This window comes from Rhopalosiphum maidis, chromosome 3, assembly GCF_003676215.2.
Source record: "Rhopalosiphum maidis isolate BTI-1 chromosome 3, ASM367621v3, whole genome shotgun sequence".
In the NCBI taxonomy this organism is placed as follows: Eukaryota; Metazoa; Arthropoda; class Insecta; order Hemiptera; family Aphididae; genus Rhopalosiphum; species Rhopalosiphum maidis.
Genome location: NC_040879.1, coordinates 47,329,102 through 47,352,591, shown reverse-complemented (window position 1 = coordinate 47,352,591; position 23,490 = coordinate 47,329,102). Strand labels below are relative to the sequence as shown.

General features: G+C 26.4%; 1 protein-coding gene across 1 annotated transcript in view; it reads left to right on the top strand.

Moving 5' to 3' along the window:
* Positions 1 to 23,490, top strand: part of LOC113557411 (calmodulin-binding transcription activator 1) — a 120,180-nt gene that overhangs the window by 77,748 nt on the left and 18,942 nt on the right. Inside the window, exons 5-8 of the mRNA XM_026962911.1 lie at positions 5,478 to 5,613; positions 16,690 to 16,761; positions 17,469 to 17,613; positions 17,701 to 17,744. Coding sequence (XP_026818712.1) covers positions 5,478 to 5,613; positions 16,690 to 16,761; positions 17,469 to 17,613; positions 17,701 to 17,744 — 397 coding nt within the window. The remainder of the gene's footprint in view (positions 1 to 5,477; positions 5,614 to 16,689; positions 16,762 to 17,468; positions 17,614 to 17,700; positions 17,745 to 23,490) is intronic.

The window sequence follows — 23,490 nt, the reverse complement described above, 5'->3', positions numbered from 1 at the left end:
ATATGATTATAGTTGAACATTTATTTTGTTATTTAGAATTATAACTATAAACAATATCAATACAAAAATAATACGTTTATCGAATATTTACTTTATAAAACGAAAAAATTATACTTATTGGTTAATACGATAAGCATAATATAGAATCTTAATTACACTGATATTATATTATGTTAAAATACGTTTTATTCGGTATTATTCTATAAATTATTTAGTATGATTATATAGTCATCATACGATTTGACTGTTGGTGGAAAATTTGTGATGATGTGTTTAAGTATTACGTTTAAAAATTATTTTTTTTTTTTCATTATGACTGGCTGTTTTATTAATAAAATAAACAAGTATATTATGATATATTAATATAGAATATAAAATAAATACGTCTAATAAATAATTCAGTATGTCTTTTAAAATCTAAAATTTAAAACAGAATTAATACGAAAATGATCGAAGATTTTTTAAAAATGCTCTTTTTATCAATTGCAGTTATAGGCTGGATATTTTTTATTATATGTACTGTTATTCTTATACGTTGGATAAAATTCGTACACAGAAATCCGAATGCCCAGGATATAATAAATCAAATACTTCTACGTGTGATTTTTTTTGACAATTATTAAAAAAACAATAAATGCAATAGAAATGAGCGAAATAAAAACTCCAAAAATAGAATGAACTAGAATTCACAAGTAAGCCCTAAAAAAAGTTAAACTTGCACAAAACATTGATTATTATTTAATTTCATATAAAATACTTATGCAATTACATTATAAAGTAAACATAATACATTTTTTTTCATGTGTAATATAAAATGTATAGAAGTTACTTTTCTTAAAACTTTGAAAATTAATTTTTACTTTTTGGTTTTTTTTTTTTTTTTGTTTAGTATAGTTAGTGTGGTTAATAACAAGAACTAGGAACTAATTGATTTTTTGAGCTATAATAATAAATAATTATTATTTCTATCGTAAATTAATTCAATGTTATATTTTTTTTTATAATTTATATCTTCTATTAACTTTTGTTAACTTTATTTTAGACGATGTGTAATTAGAAGAGGTAAAGAAGAAAAATATTTAGCCAAAGTTGTTTTAAAACCATAAGATGACCTTCTTTAGAGAGCAACTTTCGGCTCTAAAAATAATTCTCAAAATTCATAATGTAGATTTTTTTTAATTGAATTGATTGTAAATTATACTAAAACCACAAAATTTCAAAAGAACAGTAAAATTGTTTAAATTGTATTAATAATTAATAAATAGCTTAGGTTTGATCAAAAATGTATAGGTGTTTAGTGGGTAATTCTTTCATATTTTAGCCACTCATTTATTTCATATTATATTTCAGTTAAATTTATTATTTCAAGAATGATAGATTTATGAACGATTATATAGTATACATTTCATTTTTATTCTATTCATACCCACGTTAAAGTGATTTTTTAAAAATTTTAAAAATTCTAAAAAGTGATTGTTGTTAAAATAATTATTCTATATCCTAATTTATTAATCTCTACCATGATAAAATAGTATTATTATTGTTATCAATTTCTCATAGCATAATAATGGTTTTCGAGTCAGTTTAAATCGGGCGTAGCCCGTTTCGCCCAAATTTTAATGTTATATTCCTGTTTTGTCCAGATTATTTTTTTTTTATTTTAATATCATTTGGTAAATATGCTGTGCTCTATTACAGACAACTAGACAAGTTTTTGATCCCGAAAAGGTAATTAAGATAAGATATTGTTTATGTAAAGAATATAGGTGTACATTAGGGGACCCCAATTTATTATTGTTTAGTACTATGTAATTTATATAAACAAGATATCCGATAGGTATGTGTTAAGTGAACGTTTAATGTTCATGCATGCATTTTGTGTTGTAAATAAAATTAGAACGATTGAGCTACGTTATTTTTTTTAAAACGACAACGATAATAGGTTATGTATACGCCATGATAAAATAGATTTCTATAAATGGCATACGCGACGTGCGATGTATTTAGCATCTATTATGATGGCTAATCGGAAAAATCATTCCAATTAGACCATTCGTAAGCAATTTATAGATGAACATAAATATGTATCTAATGTTAAATTAATATAAAGACAATGTTATTAATAACTAAATTAAAATTTGTATGTTTTTGTTAAATAAATAATTTTGAATTCTTTATAATCTTCTATTTATAATAAACGTTAAAATAAAATTGTAAAATTTATATGTAGGAATATTGTGAAGCCTTCCACTGTCCTGTTCTGTGTTTTAAATTTTTTACCCCTCCTCTTTCTAACAAGTTGAATTTACGCCTATGACTAAGAAGTGTCGGATTGTTTTGATGACGGTTTGATGCCGGAATAATGTGCTACTGACGATAGAATGAGAAAATATATGTCGATGGTCATGTATTTTAGCATCAACAAGTATTTTGTTTACGTATTTTAGGACGAATTTGTACGAGTATTTCATTCATTCTTCAATGGCCATTTTTATTTATTGTGGACTAAATTGATTAAATATGTACTATTTTTGTGAACTGAAAAAAAAACTTTTCTGAGAACAATATTTGACTGAACCATTGCAAACTTAATTTTAAATTAATCTAAACTAGTCTGGACGAAACTGAAATTATATAAGTTTAGGTTATCTCCCTGTTTTTGGTCCAAACATCGTAAGAAGAATATCTAGTAATATACTAATATACTATGAACACAGCTATGAATATTTTGCAATATAATTATATTATCTTTAATCAACACTAATAATAAATCTATTTCATTGGGCATACTAATATGAAGGTGATAATTATATTAATATAGCCATTCTCTAAAAACGCTTATGAATTAATGTAAACTGTTTTGATCATTGATCTGTAAATTAAATATAATTTTCGTTATATTTATAAAGCGTACACTCAGCGCTTAGAAAATAATATTTTAACAATCGCGTGGACAGGACGGTGACACTTTTGATAAACTTTGACTTCGACCTAAGGTACTGTATTAACTTTACAACTCTATATAAATCTGTACAAAAAAAAAAAATCAAACATGTTATATTATTTGCGTTCATCGGTAACTAGGTAAAGTAGAAAAGAAAAAAAGCATCCGGATGATCTCGACCCGGAGGTTTTCTTTAATGACTTTAAAGGCTACGTGTTCGTTTTTTTAGTTCTACTCTCTGTGAATAACTAACAGCAGAGTGTTGTTGACTTGTTTTGCAAAACAGTGCGAAAAAAACTTTCGTTTTAAAGTTTACAAATGAAGTTGATGTTTTCGTAGCCTTTCGCCCACGATTGAAAAGTTTTCAAATAAACGAGGAATAAATAATTAAATTGTCACCCGTCAAGAAACTACTCGAGAGAGCACTATAACGGCGATTCCAAAGCAAAGATCATTTACGAAAACCTCTGGTGGTTTAGTTATTTTTTATACTCTTATAGAACACCAGAAACATTTTAAGTGGCAGTAATTTTGAGGATACAAGAAAGAAAATCAGCGTCACTTTGAAAAAGTTGTACGAATCCAAGTCGATTTTTTTAATCTGCATACCTAAGATGGGACTATTTAAAAAAAAAATTAAAAAGTTTCCGAATATTATTTAATTATGTATGATTCATCAAGTATAAATACCAATGCATATATATATATATATATATATATATATAAACTCAATAATAATTATTTATTTATTTTAATGCGTCTGTATAATATAATAGAAAAATAGAGAATGAAATATGAATATTTTTATGAAGGTAAAAAAAACACGTACATTAATAAATATAATTGTTACGGACACCCACAATTTTATTACAGTCATAATATACAAATTTATCATAATATATTATTATTATTATTATATAGTTGACTGTATGACAATTTATTTTTTTAAATACTATACATTTGAAAAATGAAAAATGACTTATAAATGACTACATTATTTTACCTAGCACTCGAAAAACTGATTTTTGAATTAATTAAATAATTGAACGATTGGATCATGAATTATTAAACACATTATTTCAACATTATTCTGTGCCCAGGAGAGCGGAACAAAACGTTTGCACACGTCATGTTATTTCAAATGATTATGATTAATGTAAAAACAATTAATTATATTTTGCAATGTAATAATAAAATTTCTTACCATCCCTCCTAATGCGATTTAAAATAGTATAAACCTAGATTATATATTATTTAATTGATACTAAAAAATAATTATTGAATACTCACTTATTTTTTTTTTTTTTAAATTATATTGCTTCGCGTAAGTCAGGCATGAATATAGCCGATATAGTAAACTATCATATCATTTCGATTTGTATAAAAAAAAAAATACTGAATTTTTGATCATTAGTAACTTAAACCTTTAGGCTTTAATCTTTTAACAATAAAACTATTTAATAACATTTTATATTTTAATCTAAGGTACCTTTATTCAATGTTTTTTTTACTTTAATCAATAGAACAAAAATGTATTAAATTCTTAATATATCTATCCTTAATATGGAGTAATGTTTTGTTTTATCTACCAATCCCATATAAAAATTGTACTTTTTAACATTGGATAAATGACCACTAGTGTAAACTTATTCTATGCTATTTATTAATAATTTATCATTAAACATTTCTAATATTTTGACATCTGTCTCTAATATCCTCATTTATAGTTGTTTTATTTCAATATTTTCTCCAATATACAATATCTGAAATATCTCTATTCTCTAAAGTACATTATCAATTGAATCCCTTTAATACTTTTAAAAAGTTTGTTGTATTAGTTTTATACTGTTAAAATTCCTAGTAAAATCCATTATAAATTATTATTTAATAAATATTTATTATTCAATATTCAAACGTATATATTTTAACGACACCACTTTATTAGATTATTATATTAAACTTAAATATCGATTTGAGCAATTTACTCTCACCCTAATCATATCATATGTCATGTATTTTATTATATTGCACAATGATGTAACAAATAAAAAACAATAATTTTTTAATATACAATCAATATATTGAACGTTATTAAAAACACTTCAGTCATATTTTGAACATTTTTTTAAAATTAAATATATGCTTTTCAACTCAAAAGGCCAACTAAAAATTAAAAATGTTCTAATAAGTGTTTTTGAATAGAAAGTGTAACAATCTGAATTCGAATTATTCATTTTTTTTTCTTCAGCTACAGGTGGAACAAATACTCTACTTGAATTTTAATATGTATCAACAAATATATTTTTTCAATGTAATAAAATAAACCAATGCAATAATTTATTTATTTTAGTATGCAATGTAATTATAATAACACAAAATGATACATATACTATTGAGGACAAAAATATTATTGATACTAAACATACTTATTGCTTATATATAATTAATATGTGTAATTTGTTTTTAAAACAACTTAACTGCTGAACATTATGTTTTTAACGAATACACTTTAGAATAAAACCTATGTTTTTAGGCCCAAAAGTGGTTCAATGTTATTATACAGCAGGAAGAAAGTGCGGTACAGACGTGATGGATATTGTTGGAAAAAAAGAAAAGACGGCAAGACTACTCGCGAAGACCATATGAAGCTGAAAGTCCAAGGAACTGAGGTTAGTGTAATATTTTATGTCATTCAGATTTTAGAATGAATATAACAGATACAAACTACCCTCAAATTAATAAATGTCACTGAATGAAATTCAACTTAAATACAAAATAACGGTAGATAAATATCGGTTTTATCACAAATCTTCAATTATTGAATAATGTATAATATTTTATTTATTTTATATGCATATACCATTGAAATTAAGTGTATTTATTCGCTCTTTCTTCTACTCATTGAGTTTTAGAGATGTTTATATTATACGATTTATTATACTCGTTCCTCCCGTATATTTTACCGGGTGCCTATGTGAAATAAATAATCGATGATTTGATGTGTATAAATAAAATAATTAAGTGCATAATTTAAAATGTAGTCATTCATAATTGTATGTATAATTTGCCATAACGGTGATATATAATTCAATATTTTTTTTCAACCACAATACATTTTAATGACTGTCATAAAGTTGGATATTATTCACCTTTGCGTAAACAATAAACTTTTAATTGCTTATATTATATTATAAATATATGGCTCTACGGTTTACCAATGTCTCGAGAGATTTATTTAAAATCTAAACGGGTACATAGAAGGCATGTGTTATAGTTGTTATACTACGTTAAATAAAAGTATAATATTAGATGGTAGGTATAATAATATGTTGCACTATATAATTTTAGGTATATTTAAACGTTAACTTTACAGGGAAAATACATGGAAATAGTCGGCTATTATTATTTAGTCAATGTTTTAAATTCTGAGAAATGAAAGAGCTAGTGGTTAATGGTTATACAATGCGCTGTTTACTTATTTTATTTTATCTGTAAACAACTGTTTGACCTAAAAAAAACTTAATACAATCGATATACTTGTGCCCATTTTTCAGTAGATAATTTTATCTTACTGAGAGCACTTTTACTTTAGTAATTTTTCAGTGTTTGGATATTTTTAATAAGTACTAAAATGGAAAAATTATCGAAACAAAACGAGAAAACGGATTTCATCAAATTTAAGTACCTACCTATTGGCTATTGTTATTTCTTAATAATTCTATAGGTACCTGTGTATGTAAATGATTCGTAAACTCTGAAATTTAATTTAATATTATACTGCGTTGATGATTGTATTTTCAATTTTTTGTTCTGAAATGTTATAATATTTATAGAAGTTTTAAATTGTTTGATTTTTTAACGTACTTAATACATTACAAACATTAATATAGCTATGGTATGTTTAGCACATCGAGATCTGCTCAAATTCGTTGTATTGATCGCTTTAAAATGCAATGCGTATATTAATTTTACATGATCTAATCAATGGTGTTCAATACCTACTATATAGCAGACGAACGAACTTTCTGCTTGTTATATATTATTATTCGATTTTGTATGGAACTCCATTGTTATTCATCGTGATAATATATAATAATATACATAATATACACATCCTACATTTTGTGAATTCGTAAACTTGCGCTCTGAAATATTCCAATACCCGTATAGTATATAAATTATATTATAGTGGACAATTTCAGTCTTTTTTTAACATGCCATGAATATAGGTATCGTACGCGTGGTGCGTCTAATCCCTGGTGACCTTCTCAAACGTATATACCTACACCGCACCATTTTTTGTCATTTTAAATGCACAATCATATTTCTACGCGTCTAATAAATAATTTTTGGAATGACAAGTGTGCGCCATTGGAATACACACACGTTTTACGAATAGCCGAGGAATAAATAATACGATTTTGATCACAGTGTAAGAGGCAACATATCCCAGAAGGCATGATGACACGAGTCAAACATAATTTTTCAGCACTTGACATTTTGAACTTACTTTTGCTAAAAAAAAAAAAAATAGAAATCCTTTCAGACATTATTAACGGTTGTTGAACGTTTAAATATTATATGACCACATGAAGTGTACAACAGTGTCTGTAGTAGTAAATAAGAACAAATAATGTTGTCTTGTTTTCTTAATCTTAAAATATAATTTTAACCGGGATTTAAAGTAAAAGAAAAAGTTTTTAAGACTTTTAAATCTCAAAGTCTTTTAAAGGAACTCAAAGAAACTATTCTATGCGGGAACTAATGAAACATTTATTAATCTGTTACTATTATAATATTTAGTTATGATAAAATCTCTTTATTTTTATTTTACTTGTTGGAAAAACATGTTGTAAAAGTTATTATACAAATTATTCATTCGAATAACGAATTCGATAAATATTATTATTTTAACGGATAAATTATGTATAAAAAGTATGTATTAAGTGCGTAGTGTAAATATATAACAATATATATTATAACATACAGAATATTGAACACATTTGTAATTTTCTACGTATACATACTTAATTAAAACGATTGTACACTTTTGTAAACGTAATTGTGTGTATTGTTCAATTCATTATTCTTGTCCAAAAGTCAACGTTGTGTATATTTTATCATAGAATTGTTTCCACACAAGTTTGATGAAAATATTTACAAAGCCCCTGGCATGTTTCATATATTTTAATTTCTGTAAAACCCTCGGTAGATTTATGAATAGTACTTAATTACCGAAATACACGCAATGTAGTTTTATTTCGGTTGAAGTTTTTATCAAAGACTGATTATGGAACCACAGGGGGCGATTCGTCTCTTCCACACAATCACACTAACCAATCAATTGGCTTGCACGTTATTACATGTATTTATGAGATACATCCTTACGACTCCATCGATTTGTTATATTCCTAGTAAAATTAATACAATTAGATATTTTTATACTTAACTATTATATTATTTTGTATATTGAAAACATAAACTCAATTGGTAGGTATAATTATATTTCATATGTTTGCAATCGTGTTATTCGAAGAAGAAATAATTATTTGAGCACAAATAAGTATCTGTATAATTTAAAAATAGAATGAAATATTAACAAATAAAAAATTAGAAAATTAGAATATTGAAAACTAACGATTAATATAATATTATATTCAATAGGCGTGATTGGGTGATTTTTTAACAAAAAACATATAACAAATGTTATTTAGAAACTGCGAGGGAATTTGAATCCACAGTGTATTTCGCAACTTACCTTATTTTGGTTGTTGTTAAAAATGAATATTACAAAGCATATTTATTTTATTCAAAATTAATTAAAAATACAAAATTTGAAAAACAGTTTTAATTTATATTGGATAGTCATAGTCATCAAAAAATGGCTGCCGGGTACTTTTTGATGTTATCAAAGGCAAAGGGCGCTGATTGGGTTGCAAAACTTTTTTTTTGTAGTGACTGAAGAACCGTCTATAGAAGTTATAGAATATAAGCATAAACTTCAAAGCTTCTAAATCCTAATTCAGTAGATCCGAGCCTGTGGTAAGTTTTTGAATTGCTACTATAGTAAACTTTAAAATATTATGCCAGCACTCCGCCTTTCCATTATGATAGCTACTAAAATTTGTCTTCTGATTAATTCCTTTATTTTTATCCGATTTTTGTTGAAAATTATGGTTAATGTATAAAAAAATATATATTATTATTATATATATTTTTGTATACTTCGAGTATTTTAAACGTAACACAATTTTTTAAATTTCCAAAAACTTCGGTTATTTTTGAAATGTATAATTTTAATATTCTTAAATTTTTCCATATTTTATGAAGCTTTAGGAAAAAAACGGGTTTTTCCTATATCTTTCCGAATTTTTTGGCATTTTGATCCCTATAGTTTTAGTCTTATATTATATATAAGAACATACAAATACCTACTCCACTTAAATCACTACAATTTTACTACAATAAAATAATGTTAACAATTAAAATTCAACTTGTATGGCAATAGATAATATATTAAAATCGTACATAATAATATTATAGAGTTATAATCAGATTAAATCGTTCTAATAATTATTTGCCTTAGATTTTCTATATACCTAGGTATCTACTACTACCCAGTTTCGTTATGCGTCATCTGCAAAATCGTACAATATATTTCAAGAAACTTGGATCCTAAGAGTCTTAAAAGTGCACACAAAACCGAACAGTGGTATAAGGAAGAAAATAAAGAAAATATTGTTATTTATTATCCTCTATAACATTATTGTTTGTATACGTTGGACGGCGAGTGTATAGGCAATTTCGGTACATGAGAGTGTAGGTCGCTTTCGAGTTTTCATAATGAATTCAGTCATAGATTGAGTTGGTGTATTATTAGAAACGACATTTTGACGTTGAACAAACTTTAATATAAATAAATGACTTGTTAAGAAACTAGTCCAATATTCCTATTTTGTTGGTTTTATCTGACCGACAATAACGAATGATAATTATTATTACATGTTCGATGTGTGCGTGGGCAAGTGATAAACACAGCCTATTAATTCCGAGTTTCCAATTTATATTACACATAAAGAATTGTACGGGATACGTAGGCAATCAACGAAAGTTGATTGTATTTCTATATTATACCAATGTTATATAGTCACCTATTTTCTCAGAAAAATTCTATTCAATCGATAATTAGCCATTACTCCTACTAAAAATCACACATTATACGATTTTTGATGTAACTCAAAATGTAAAGCGTTACCCTCTTATTAAATTGCATAAGTATTGTCCAAAAATAATATATGACATTGACGCATTAAAAACGAAAATTCGTTTTTTTTTGCTGGCAAACTATACCTGACTACAATATACGAACACCATTATCCAAGTGGAGTGGTTATGCTTTCGTTTTTAATCGTATTTTCCGAAGGTTCTGACATATATTGTGTGGTCAAATCACTTTTTTCTCGGATAAAAGGGACACATCGTGCACAAAAACGTCATCGTAAATTACGAAGCTTGGACAATATTACGTTCGACCATCCGGGATTACTGCACGGAGAATTGAAAGAGACGGAAGATAATATTATATATTTAAGGTCTAGAAAAATGTCTGTTAATTGCCATTTTAGATTAAGGACCTATTATTCGAATATATATTTCAATAGAGTATACGTTATTTTTAGACACATCGTGTTGTTATTTTTGAATTCCAATTGCAAAGAGAAAGCTTTAATATATTGTTATAGTTGATTTAACAATGGCTTTTTGTACTTCGGAAGCCGGCTTCTTTCGGGATTAAAACAATTGATTTTAAATACAATTGAAAATCATTGGTGTTGTTTGAGAAGCTTGGAAAATGAAAATTATCATTTACCTATGATAAAAGCAGTCTCGCACAAATTGTGTTTCGAAAATCTGACTAATCTTTATATAATAATATCGTATATATTTATATGTAGGTATACTTAAAACTTGAAATATTTATCATATTGTAATATTCACAATATGTGCTATAATTAAAAAAAAAAAAAAAATTAAGAGCTATGTTGTGTTAAGTATTTTAAATATTATCGTTTCTATTTTCCAATGAATATAATAATTGACCTACTGAATACCCGTATTATACCCATACACGTCGAAAATATGTTTTCTCGGCTAATAAAAATCCCGTGTCAGCTGATTGTTATATCACTTGTACGGGTAATGTAAAACGTACACACAAAATTTGAATTGAATGATATTGTACGCTGTGATCACGTGAGTTCAAAACGGTCTTCGGTCCACCAATATAATAATATAATATGATTGGAACCGTACTGCAATCTCAGCAATATGGGTACACCGCAGTCGTAATAATTCATACATTTCTGAACCGTCAATGTATATTATAATATCTGTCACTGTGAGTCGAACGCATATCATAATAGATTAATTACCTACCGATGTGAAATATTCGACGATGCGATATCGAACGCGATTCGTTCGACATTTTACATATCATTAATGCGTAGTGGCAGTTTGCGCTGTTAAATTAATATAATATATATGTACAGGTGATTCGTCATAGTATGCTCAACACTATTTTTTCATTTAATAATTTAATTTACTCTGAGACGACGGGATCTTCTATTTTTCAAATGAGAACTGAAATAATATGTGTTATTAAAAAAGGGAGAGTAAGCGAAAATATTTCTTGGTGAATCACCCTGTAAATTATTACTGATAGTTGTGAGAACGAGACAATGGTTTTGTAATTATTTTTATAATTATTGTACAATCGCAAGACCGTTTTTGTATATAAATACGTAGCAATGCTGACTATAATATTTTTGTCGCGTGTTGCAAAAACGTTCGAAAAGCTTTTTCTAATCTACTGTTACACAGTGACGGAGGTCTCGCGCGTATTATACCACCGTCAGTTGGACACGATAACTTCATTTTGAACACTTGTTTATGCTGCTCCTGTATAATATAATAATTTTAATCTCGGTTGATACCGTGTGCAGATTGCTGCCAGTGTCAACCTTAATGTGCTTATGCGGATGTATATCATATGCCTCTGTAAACAGCACAATATTGTAGAAATAATATTAGGCCGTGAAGAACTAAAAATGGTGTTTTGATCGTATTTATGTAAAGAGATCCAAATTGTGCAGAAATTGAACGTTTCTACGTATTTTTCCGTCCTATAATAGAAACAATGAAAAATTGTTTATAAAATCCACGTATTTTTCAAACGGTCATATACCGCAGCTTAATGTTATATATTCACAATCGTTTTATTTAAATTATATATATTTTATTTATACTTATTTTATACCGTCTTACCGTATTTTAAGTTTGGTAGCTATATCCCATACTATTATTGTTGTGTCGGCAATATAATATTATTATTATTATTATTATTATTATTATACACATTCGCAGTCAACAATAATTTCACTGTACGCAAAAATAACTCTCATTGTCCGTACTGAACGTCTTGTCGTAAAATGTAAATGTCTCGTTGACGTTTTTCTTTCTTTCGTTTTTTACGTGACGTGCACCCCTTACAACAACTTCTGCGCCCCACCACACCCTCCACATCCCTCCCCCACCCGTACACCCACCGAGACAGCCTATATAAACTACGGTTTATCACAATCTCTGTATACCGTACGTGCAGACAGGCGGCCAGACAACCGGACGTGCGACATTTTTCAATTATTGTTTATGTTTCGTACAAAACGTACGTAGGAAAATAATATATATACATCTCAATAAATAATAATATATTATGATAAATATGATGTTGATGATGATGATGATGGTGATGATAATAGCATCATTATTTTTATTACTATTATTTTACATATGTAGTCACGATTTTTCATTCGACGTCGACTTGGAAGGCGATAACTGCATTCAACGAAACTTATAACGTTGTTTATTATTGTTAGTATGATTATTTATAATATGACAACAAATTATATTACATCGTCGAATATTATAGTTGAAGGGTTGTCAAATAAATCAATCATTTTACCAACCCTTACAACAGTAATATAGAGGTAGGATGTATTCATGGATATATTTAATATTTATTTTTACATTTCTGCAAATAAATTCTCTATTAATATTATTAAATAATTTTATTGATGTTACGATGGCAGATTATTATCAAAAGTCAGATTGTGTTTAACTCTTAAATTACAATGACAATGGATAGAGCCAGGGCCAGTATATAACATTATAGTATCTATTATATACATATTATAGTCTAATATCTGTACATATATTTAAAAAAAAAAACTGTTTAAATATATAATATTATATAAAAGGAATATTTAAGGTTTTATTAAAAATATTTTAAAACTAAGATAATTTGCAATCATATCTGTGATTCAATGAGTTCATAAGTCTTTACCTATGGACGCCTTGTAATTTTGGAAGGTAGTCCGGTTTAACTTGTTGGTAATAGATACATCTCCTTTATTATGGTGTAGTTTACACACGCCTGTATAGTCTGTCTATAACTTGTTAATTAACTAATATCAGTAATAGATGTTAGCACGATATACATTACAAACCGGCAGCCCAAATTGTAGATTATAATCTTGTTTCCATGTTGAAACCCAACTTGTATTGAATTCGGATTCGAAAATATAGCTGTATAGAAAGATCTTCTATGCATGCTCAGTCCCCTTTTCTTTCTTAAATGATATAGCTTATTCGCAATATTATAATTTTTGGAATTTTTAAATAGACTATAAGATTATATTTTCAAACTTTTAAGATTTTTTGTACTACTTAAAAAGTGTCCGAGAGGATAAAATTAATTTATGGAATATTTTTTCTGAAAATGTTGACTTATCAAAATCAAAATTTTAACGACTATTTCTCAAGTTGTTTAACTTAGTTTACTAAGAATAATAGGTCCATGAATATGTTTATGAAAGATATAGGAGCTGTGATGAATTGAATATTTTAGTTATTAATATTAATAGGCACTTCTATTTTATACATTTTTTTTTTTTAAATCATTTTTAACAACTATTATTTTTAATTATAAAATATTTTAATAACTGAAAAAATACTCGTTTAAATTTTATAATAAAGTACATCGAAACTTATAAAAAATATCCACTAAATAATTTATAGTAAAAAGGGGGTTTTCATTTGAAAAAAATAGAAGTTTTTATTATCACAGGACATTTCTAAATTTAATGTTTAATGTCTTTAATTATTTTTAAAAGTTCTGAGAATAAGAATTTAAAAAAAATAAATAATTATTTAATGTAAAAACGGTACTTATCTTGGTTGGTAAATCACTGTGTAGTACGATATTCCCCTTGAGTCCGAATCTCTAGTGGTTTTTGTGCCCACACCCGTGCACGGGGTCTCTAAGCATAGAAAAAATGATGTTCTTCACCAGGACGACTTCCTATAATTACGCCAAGACACTACTCAGGTTTCTTTAGCAACTCCAAACTCAGAATTTAAACTTTAAGATTAAATGTCGTACTTCGTGTGGCCTACAGGGATTTAACGCCTCACTCGGGTGTGCCAACTGTATGCGATGTCATGGTGAGTGAGTGTAACACATTCATAACCCGAGTCGAGTTTCGGACGCGTTTCATGTCAATTCCTGTCCTTCTCGTGACCCGTATCCAATTAAAATTACTCCAATTTTACGTACAATGATTTCGAAGACGCCAATTACGATTTTCTTGCGATGGACTTTCGCGAAGGCGACCAACCGGAACCGACGGTCGCCGGAACACCTTGCAAGATAATAATATAAGTACCCATACACATTGCGCGCTCACCAAAATTTAATTGCCCGTAAAAGTTGTTTACGACTAGGCAGTGCATTTTGTAATTTCCTGTTCAGACTAAGTTGTTATAAAATATGATAGCTTTTTTTTTTATTTAAATTTTTTACCTTTAGACAAATTCGTTTATTCTTCTCGTTTAAAAAAAAATATTTTTTTTAACATCAAGCAAAACTAAATACAACTTCTATTTCAATACTTATTTAATCTTATTAAATTATTTAAAATTATCTTATATTTTATGATTCAAATTACTATATAAAATATAAAATCTCTTTCACAAATATAATTATTAAAAAAAATAATACATACATAAACCAACATACTATTGCTATTTTCAATATCCTTATTCAAACAAACACGGTATAAATTAATATATCCACCTACAGTTTTAATTCCAGCTTAAACGTCGTAACTTAAAGACCAAAATAAGAATTTGATTTATGATGAGTTAAGGTACTAAGCATATGAAACTTACGGCAGGACCATCCTTAAAATTTGCATAACCTAGTACAAAATTACATCCAAGTATAATATAAATGTCCATTTAAACTTTAAAAATAACCACATATTTTTACTGTCCATACTCCATATTAATTATTATATATTATATACCCAAATTGGTGATTAATTATTTGTATGTACGTAAATATATGTATAGATTATTTTTAAAACTAACCGATATCAGAAACATTAAATCTTATAAAAACTTCCAGTAGAAGCAGAAAAATAGTCTATTTTTTTGAATTATTGCATTATTATACAAAAAAAAAAAAAATCGTAGTAGAGATAATATAGATCAGTGGTTTTCAACCGGTGGGCCGCAGCCCAATTTTGGGTAGCATAAGCTTTAAAAATCTGTGCTAATGTTTTACATATTAAAACAATATTTTATTAACATTTTACAACTGTACATATATAGGTACTAATATGAACTACAACGTTTTCATGGGTCGTGAAAATCGTATGGTAAAATAGTAAGTCGCAAGTCAAAAAGGTTGAAGACCACTGTCTAGTAGGTATAATGATGATACCATATTTCCACGAAGCAAATTATTGCTATGAATAGTTCATGGAACAACAACAGCTTTGGGAGTTTCTGAAAGCATTACTGAACCACGTCCAATTGTATTGCCCTATAATCGTAACCCCATTACCATATGCTTGACCTGGACATTTATTAAAATATAAAGTGTATATTGTATATTATTGTATTAAGCATTGCCTTTTATTTCTAAGAATTTCCTCCGTTTTCCACTATGAAAAAAATGATTTTAAATGCTATATAATTACTTATATAACTTTTGAAAACAATTTTTTATTTTTCGAACCCAAGACTCTAAAACAACCTGGGCTTGGGCCTTGCTCCCTTTCCCAAAGGACGCCAAGATCAACGCTAAATCAATACGATTGGTGTGCTTTTTTATTATTCCGCATACATATTATAGCAGTGAGTTTTATGATTATTATTCGTATACCTACTTAATTCGCTCATCTAATTCTATAAAGTTGATGACAAAATACATAATTCTTACTTTTAACGTTCGTGCTCGACGACAAGTCTACCGTCCTCGCATTTGAAATCATTTTCGATAAAAGGACTACTTAAATTTATTATTATTTATTTTTTCTTATTTACACACCAATCAAACTATTTGTACAATATGGTTTTAATTAATAGTATATTAAATATTTATTTTAACCATATTATAATAACACAATGATTCAATTGTATAATTGTAACCTGTATGGCAAATCAAATTACACTTTGGAACAATAATACGTGTACAATAACGTAAAATCATGTCAACGAAAGGAACAGAGATTTATTTGTTTATTTTACTCGGCTTATTATTTTTTTCATGGATACCCCCCATTACAACCCGCCAATTGAAATAATTATATAATATAAATATTGGTTTTTTTTTTTTTCAGTGCATTTATGGGTGCTATGTACATTCAGCGATACTTCCGACATTTCACAGAAGATGTTATTGGTTATTACAAGTAAGTGCTCATACAATATGAACAAACTACATATATACTATTATTGTTTCATAACATATTTAAAAACAAGTCCAAATTCATAATGTAATTACAACAAAAAAATGTATTCAATTTCCGTAGTAAAAATAAAACTGAAGACGTTACTTTGACTTCAAGAGACGATCTGCTTATTTTACTATTCATACTATTTATATTTTTTGAAAGTGACTGAGATGCAACTGAGTGAACATTTTACGCACGGTATACCATACTCCCAAATAGATGCAAAATTGAAAAATTCCTATTTTTTTCCAATAAAATAGTTTAAAAACCAACCAATCATAATAATTGTTTTTAGAATGCATATTATTATGCAACACTGTCGCTGCGTTTTGAATTTCATTGAATTTTCAAAACTTTATAAATTAAGATAGATCTATTTTTATATGGCTATTAAACTGTGCGAAGTAAATATAAGGAGTAATCGAGACACATTATTATTTCAGTAATAAAAAATAGAAACTTATTGATTAGCTATAACAAAGCGTGTTAAAAATATAAGTTCTTATAAATCATATAAAATATTTTTTTTTATAGTTACGAAACCATAGAAATTAAAAATTAAAACATGTATGCACGCGTCAATGATGATGCATTTTTTTATAAACCTATACAATTATATCGAACTATAAAAGTAATAATGTGTATTTACGTCCGGTTGTTGACAGAATCCTGATATGGTATTGGTGCACTATTTGAATGTACCGTATCCGGACGACAACAAATTGTCGGTGATTTCGCCGAGCCTCGCACTGTGGGCTGATCGTAAAGAGTGGACGAAAGATGAATTACTATCTCAGTTGAAACCCATGTGTAAGTATTCTTAAGAATTTAACTTATTTCACATATTGCCTAATTTATAGAATTAATACAAATATCTTTTGTTTGTTTTTTTTTCAGTTTATGAGGAAGACCCTGACCTTAACAACGAAATGGAAGTATCGGTAAGTACTTCTAGTGCTTCGAACAAAATTAAATTGGGTCAACGAGCCCGTTTAAAATATAATAAACACCTCTCGTGCACGATACTTTGTAACTGAACTTATAAAATATTTGAATATATTGGTATGTATTTTTTATTCCCAAAATAATAAATACAGAATATATTTTAACTATTTATAAATACATTAACATTTATAAATATTTATAAATAATATAAAATACGCATAATAAAATATTATTAATATCGTGCATCACAGAGAAATCATACAAAATTGTTAAAACCACGCCATTTTGGTTTTTTTCTTTTTGTTATCGGCATAAACAAAACAACTATTCCGGTTATCTGGTTATTATTTTTTTAATTAAAATTTCGGTAGAAAATCTACACTCAAAAAATATTATTAATATTGAAAATTTATTTATTTTACTTAACCTAAATAAATGTAAATTACCTAAACCGATTAAAATAAAATTACAACATTTTTAAACAAAATTATGTCATATGTTTAAAACCTGTTTATTTGAATTAATGTTTCATTTTTAAGTATGTATTTGTATCCACGTGTTTATTTAATTTATAAAGCTGTGAAAAATTCTTTACTTTTTATAAATTTAATTATTTTGATATAGCTTTTAATTTAAATAATTTTAAAACAAAATAGCGTTTGCTGTATTCAATTAATCTGGAAAAAAAGGTTGTCTTTAAAGCATGATTTATTTTTAACGGATCTCAGTTATGAACAGTAATGTTATAGTAGCGCGGTTACATTTAACTAAAAAAAAAGGATTACCTAATATTGAATTTAAAAAACTATTATTAACAGACAGTTTGAAAAAGTTACCTTAGCGATTATATATTTGTTTTATAACTTCAAGTAGAAAATTTTAATTGTAAAACGTAATATTATTGCTAACTAACATTAGTTTATTGTATTACAGTTTAAAAACCGGCTTATGGTTCTGGTGCATACATAAAATTTATTTAAAACATAATATCTAATTATTGTTAATGTAACATCTCATTTAACATTTATTAACTGGTAAATAGTTTTGGAGCAATTATTGAATTTAATCGTAAAACACGACATAAGGAGTTCGAACGATGAATATTTTTATACATTGTAAATAACATCGTATTATCTTTATTAAATAATATTGTAAAAAATCAGTAGAAAAAACACCAGTGCATATTAATAGTAATATTGGGCATTCAAATCAAAGGTTGTATTCTTATAACAATTTAGATCAGTTTTCGAATTAATTTAAAATTTAATATTATTAATAAATAAATGAATATAAAATTATAGTTTATGTAACTGTGAAATGTATTAGATATATTAAACGAATGATGAATTTAAATTTATCATATTTTCAAATAAAAATAAAGAAACAAGTTATCTGTGAAACTAATAAACAGATGTTAACGACAAAGTGCAATCAACTTATTTATATTGATACTACAGACAAACAAATTACCGATATTTTATACTTGTATACAATACTTAATATGCAAATTACACAAAGTCGTCACATCAAACTTTTCAATTATAAAATATAGCTGTTCTACTACAATACTGCATGCATATTTTTAATCTTTAATATTGTTTTTCAAAGTTATCATAAGTTTTTTTCATGATTCATGTCATTAGCATACATGTTTTACCAGGTCCGTCACACCAGCACTCCAAGTTGTGATTTTTTACACCAAAATTTCACAAGATTATGTAATCATTATGTAACGAAATTTAACCACAAAAACTTTTTTTGTAACTTTCTAGGAAATTCAGAATTTCAAACTTTAATTCTGGGTGCTGGCGTGACGTCACACCAGCACCCCGGTACCCTTCGAAATGATTCGATTGATTCGTAATTTTCACATAATTTTGTAACCATTTTGTAACCAAATGTAATCCAAAATTCGAGGTCTCTGACTTAACTCAAATCCCGTGAAAACCGTTTTAAATAGGCCGGGTGCCAGCGTGATGTTACATCAGCACCCCGGTACTCTTCAAAATGATTATTTTCACTTGAAATGTTCACATAATTTTGTAACCAAATGTAATCGAAAATTCGAAATTCCTGACTTAATTCAAACCCCGTTAAAACCGTTTTAAGTCGGCCGGTCATCACAGTGACGTCACACGTGTAAACAGGAATCCTTCAAAATGATTCGATTAATTTGAAATTTTCACAACATTTTGTAACCAAATCCAAATGTTATCCAATATCCCAGATACCTGATTGAACTTTAATCAATTAAGAATCGTTCTAATAAGTGACATAAGCATCGTAATAAATACTTACGTGTTACGTGTGTATAATATTGTACAATGTGTAAAATTTTTATTTTTCAACATTAATATTAATATTAATATTAATTCATTAATTTTGTTAGTTTTTACGTATAGTTTTTTTTTTAATTTAGGTAGACATAAGTCAAAACTAAGTTTTAAGTAAAATTTTAAATTTACTTATATACTTTCGTATTATTAATAAATTGTTTTTTTGTATTTGTTGCATTAGAATTGATATCTGATTAACAAATGTATTTGAAATATTTAAATAATTTTGAGTATTTTAGATTTCGAGAAGGGTTTATACATATTTATTATTTTATTTTTAAATATAAACGGACATAAGTCCTTCACAATATTGTGCGTGTATACACGATTATAATAATACAATGATGTAATAGAAAATGATAAATTGTATACATAGTTGTGGTATATTTATTTAGTTTTAGTTTCAATAATTGTTTTTATTTTTACAGTAGAAGGTATTTCTAAATTCCAATCCAATAGAAATTAATTCATATATAAAGTTATATTTTTATTATAATTTATTAAAATAAAAGTAATAGTAAAGAATATTACAATAATTTTCTGCGATTTTTCACATTTTTGCAAATGTATTTATTCCGTTATTGAAATTGATTGTTATTGAGTTATGTTGCTTTTTATGCTCAATGTTGCCAAATTTGATAGCCGGTCTTCAGTTGCAGTTGAGCGAAGATATACTTTGAGAAGTTTTAGCCGATTAAAACTTCTTTTTGCAGTTGCACTGCTGTCTGGAGGTGTATATAATATTTTATAAAAAATAAATGAATATTTGAATATTAAGAAACCACGTTTCGAGATATTATGAACTTCAACACTTAATTTAATTTAAATGGTTCAGTTTCATTATAAATATTATGGTATACCAGACAAAATTAAAGGTATTTCTATATCCATTTAATCTATATGTCAACTTCATAAAATCTTAAATGTTTAATTGAAATAAGATTGTCATATGAGTTTTCTTTAAACATTTTTTTTTTTGTATTTAATACTTAAAACTATTTAACAATGTTACTATGTATATTTTGTAAATTAATCCAAAATAACAAAGTACCTATGTAATACATTTAAAATTTTCATCTGATCAAAATAAAACCAACGGTTGACAAAAATAAAATACGAATATTGTTATTGTCTTATTGATTAGAATTATATATAGTGTATGTTATAAATATACTTTAATAACAAAGATTATAGACAACAGTAACGATGGGGTAAACCCAGATTGGATTAAATATAGTATAAGTGAAAGCTGAAGGCATTCATGTCAACTAAAGATGACATTTATTTAGACCCATTAAATTTATTTTCATTGATTTTTCATTAAAATTTGGTTGAGGTAGCCTTCCATATAAAGTCATCGGCTACACTAGGTTTAGGTTTTTTATTTGATACAAGTAGATGGTAATAGCGTTTAGTCAATTACATACGATTATACGTCGCTAGAGTTGGAAGACTTGTTTTGGGGAGTTTTTCGGTATAAAATATATATTTTAGTATAAGGGCATTTAAATATTTTTATACTTAAATATAATATCATAAAATATATGATACAAAAAAATGTTGTAGTGCAAGAATAGTAAAATATTTACATGTCTGATGTACATTGTGATGTGTGGAAAAAAAATTAAAAGTATTTAAAACATAGGTACTGATGACCGTTACTACAGCATCATTAACTATTATCAGTTATCACATTGACACATAATTTCCTACAGGCTAGAACGAAATAATAATTTATTTCATCAAGACTAGGGCTCGGAAGTTCATGCACTAAAATCTATCAAAATATGAATGCAAATATGCGCTTAAAATCATTAAAATATACTCTAATTATAAATTTTGTTTTTTTTTACGTCAAGTTTCTTTCGTTTTTGATAAAAATAATACTTAAATTAAAAAATGGGGAAAAATATGCATAATTTTAATATGATATAATATATTATTTATTTAAAAATTTAAATTTACAACTAAGGATTTGGATAGGTTTTCAAATACCAATGGACGGAAATTATCAGTCCGATCAAGTAACTACGACCTATAATTTTAATCTGGGTTTTATTTTATAATGGCAACGTTTTTATAAGGACATATTTTTCAACAAATAAATTTTGAAATATATTCAAAGTCCGACATTGTTATGGAATATTAATAAAAATTTAAAATATACGAAAATATGCTAACATTTAATTTTTGAACTCGTTAGATTATGATTAAAACGTTTATATCTCATCCAGCAACTTTTTGATGAACTCAGTAAAAAATTGAAAATTTATGTACTTCCTGGCCCTAATTCATGACTCAATACGGACAATACGTATTAAACATCTTAAAATCGATGATTATATAAATAACTTCCCAAAAACTAAAAATAGTCGGATTTGATAAAATTAAAATTATAAATATAACTATATATATATATGTATATATAACATAAAATAAGTATTATCAATACTACCTAAATTAAAAAAAAAACTATACGTAAAAACTAACAAAATTAATGAATTAATATTAATGTTGAAAAATAAAAATTTTACACATTATACAATATTATACACACATAATACGTAAGTATTTATTACGATGCTTATGTCACTTATTAGAACGATTCTTAATTAATTATATTGGATATTGGATAACATTTGGATTTGATTACAAAATGGTTACAAAACGTTGTGAAAATTTCGAATCAATCGAATCATTTTGAAAGGTACCAGGGAATTAAAGTTTAAAATTCTGAACTTCCTAGTAAGTTACAAAAAAAGTTTTTTTGGTTAAATTTCGTTAAATAATGATTACATAATCTTGTGAAATTTTGGTGTAAAAAATCACAACTTGGGGTGCTGGTGTGACGGACTTTGTTTTACCTAATGTTATTATTATCTAATTTACGATACATTTTTGTATATTTTAATCCCCGCAGAAAAATCACGATTAAAATAAAAAATGTAATTGTTTAGTTTGTTTAATGTTATCAAGACAGTATTATTTTATAATTTAAAAGAAAAATATGTAGATATACAGACTTAAAAACTATATTTAAAGATGAATACTGTTGGTTCCTATTATACTATAATATAATACGATACTTTTTACTTTTTAATCATATATTTGCATTCAACTAACTACTAAGTACGAAAATTTTATACATTTATTCAAGCTTTCCATTTACAACTTATTATTTTTTTATTTTATTTTTATAAAAAGTTATAATAAGTTTAATAGGTAATTTTGAAAAGACGAATATGTAAAAAAGCATGATAGTCGGTTAGTTTTAAAAATAATCTATAAATATATTTGCGTACATACAAATAATTAATCACCAATTTGGGTATATAATATATAATATAGTAGAGGTACAGTAGTTATACCTTTAATTAATGTTTATTTCCAATTGATTATTTTTATG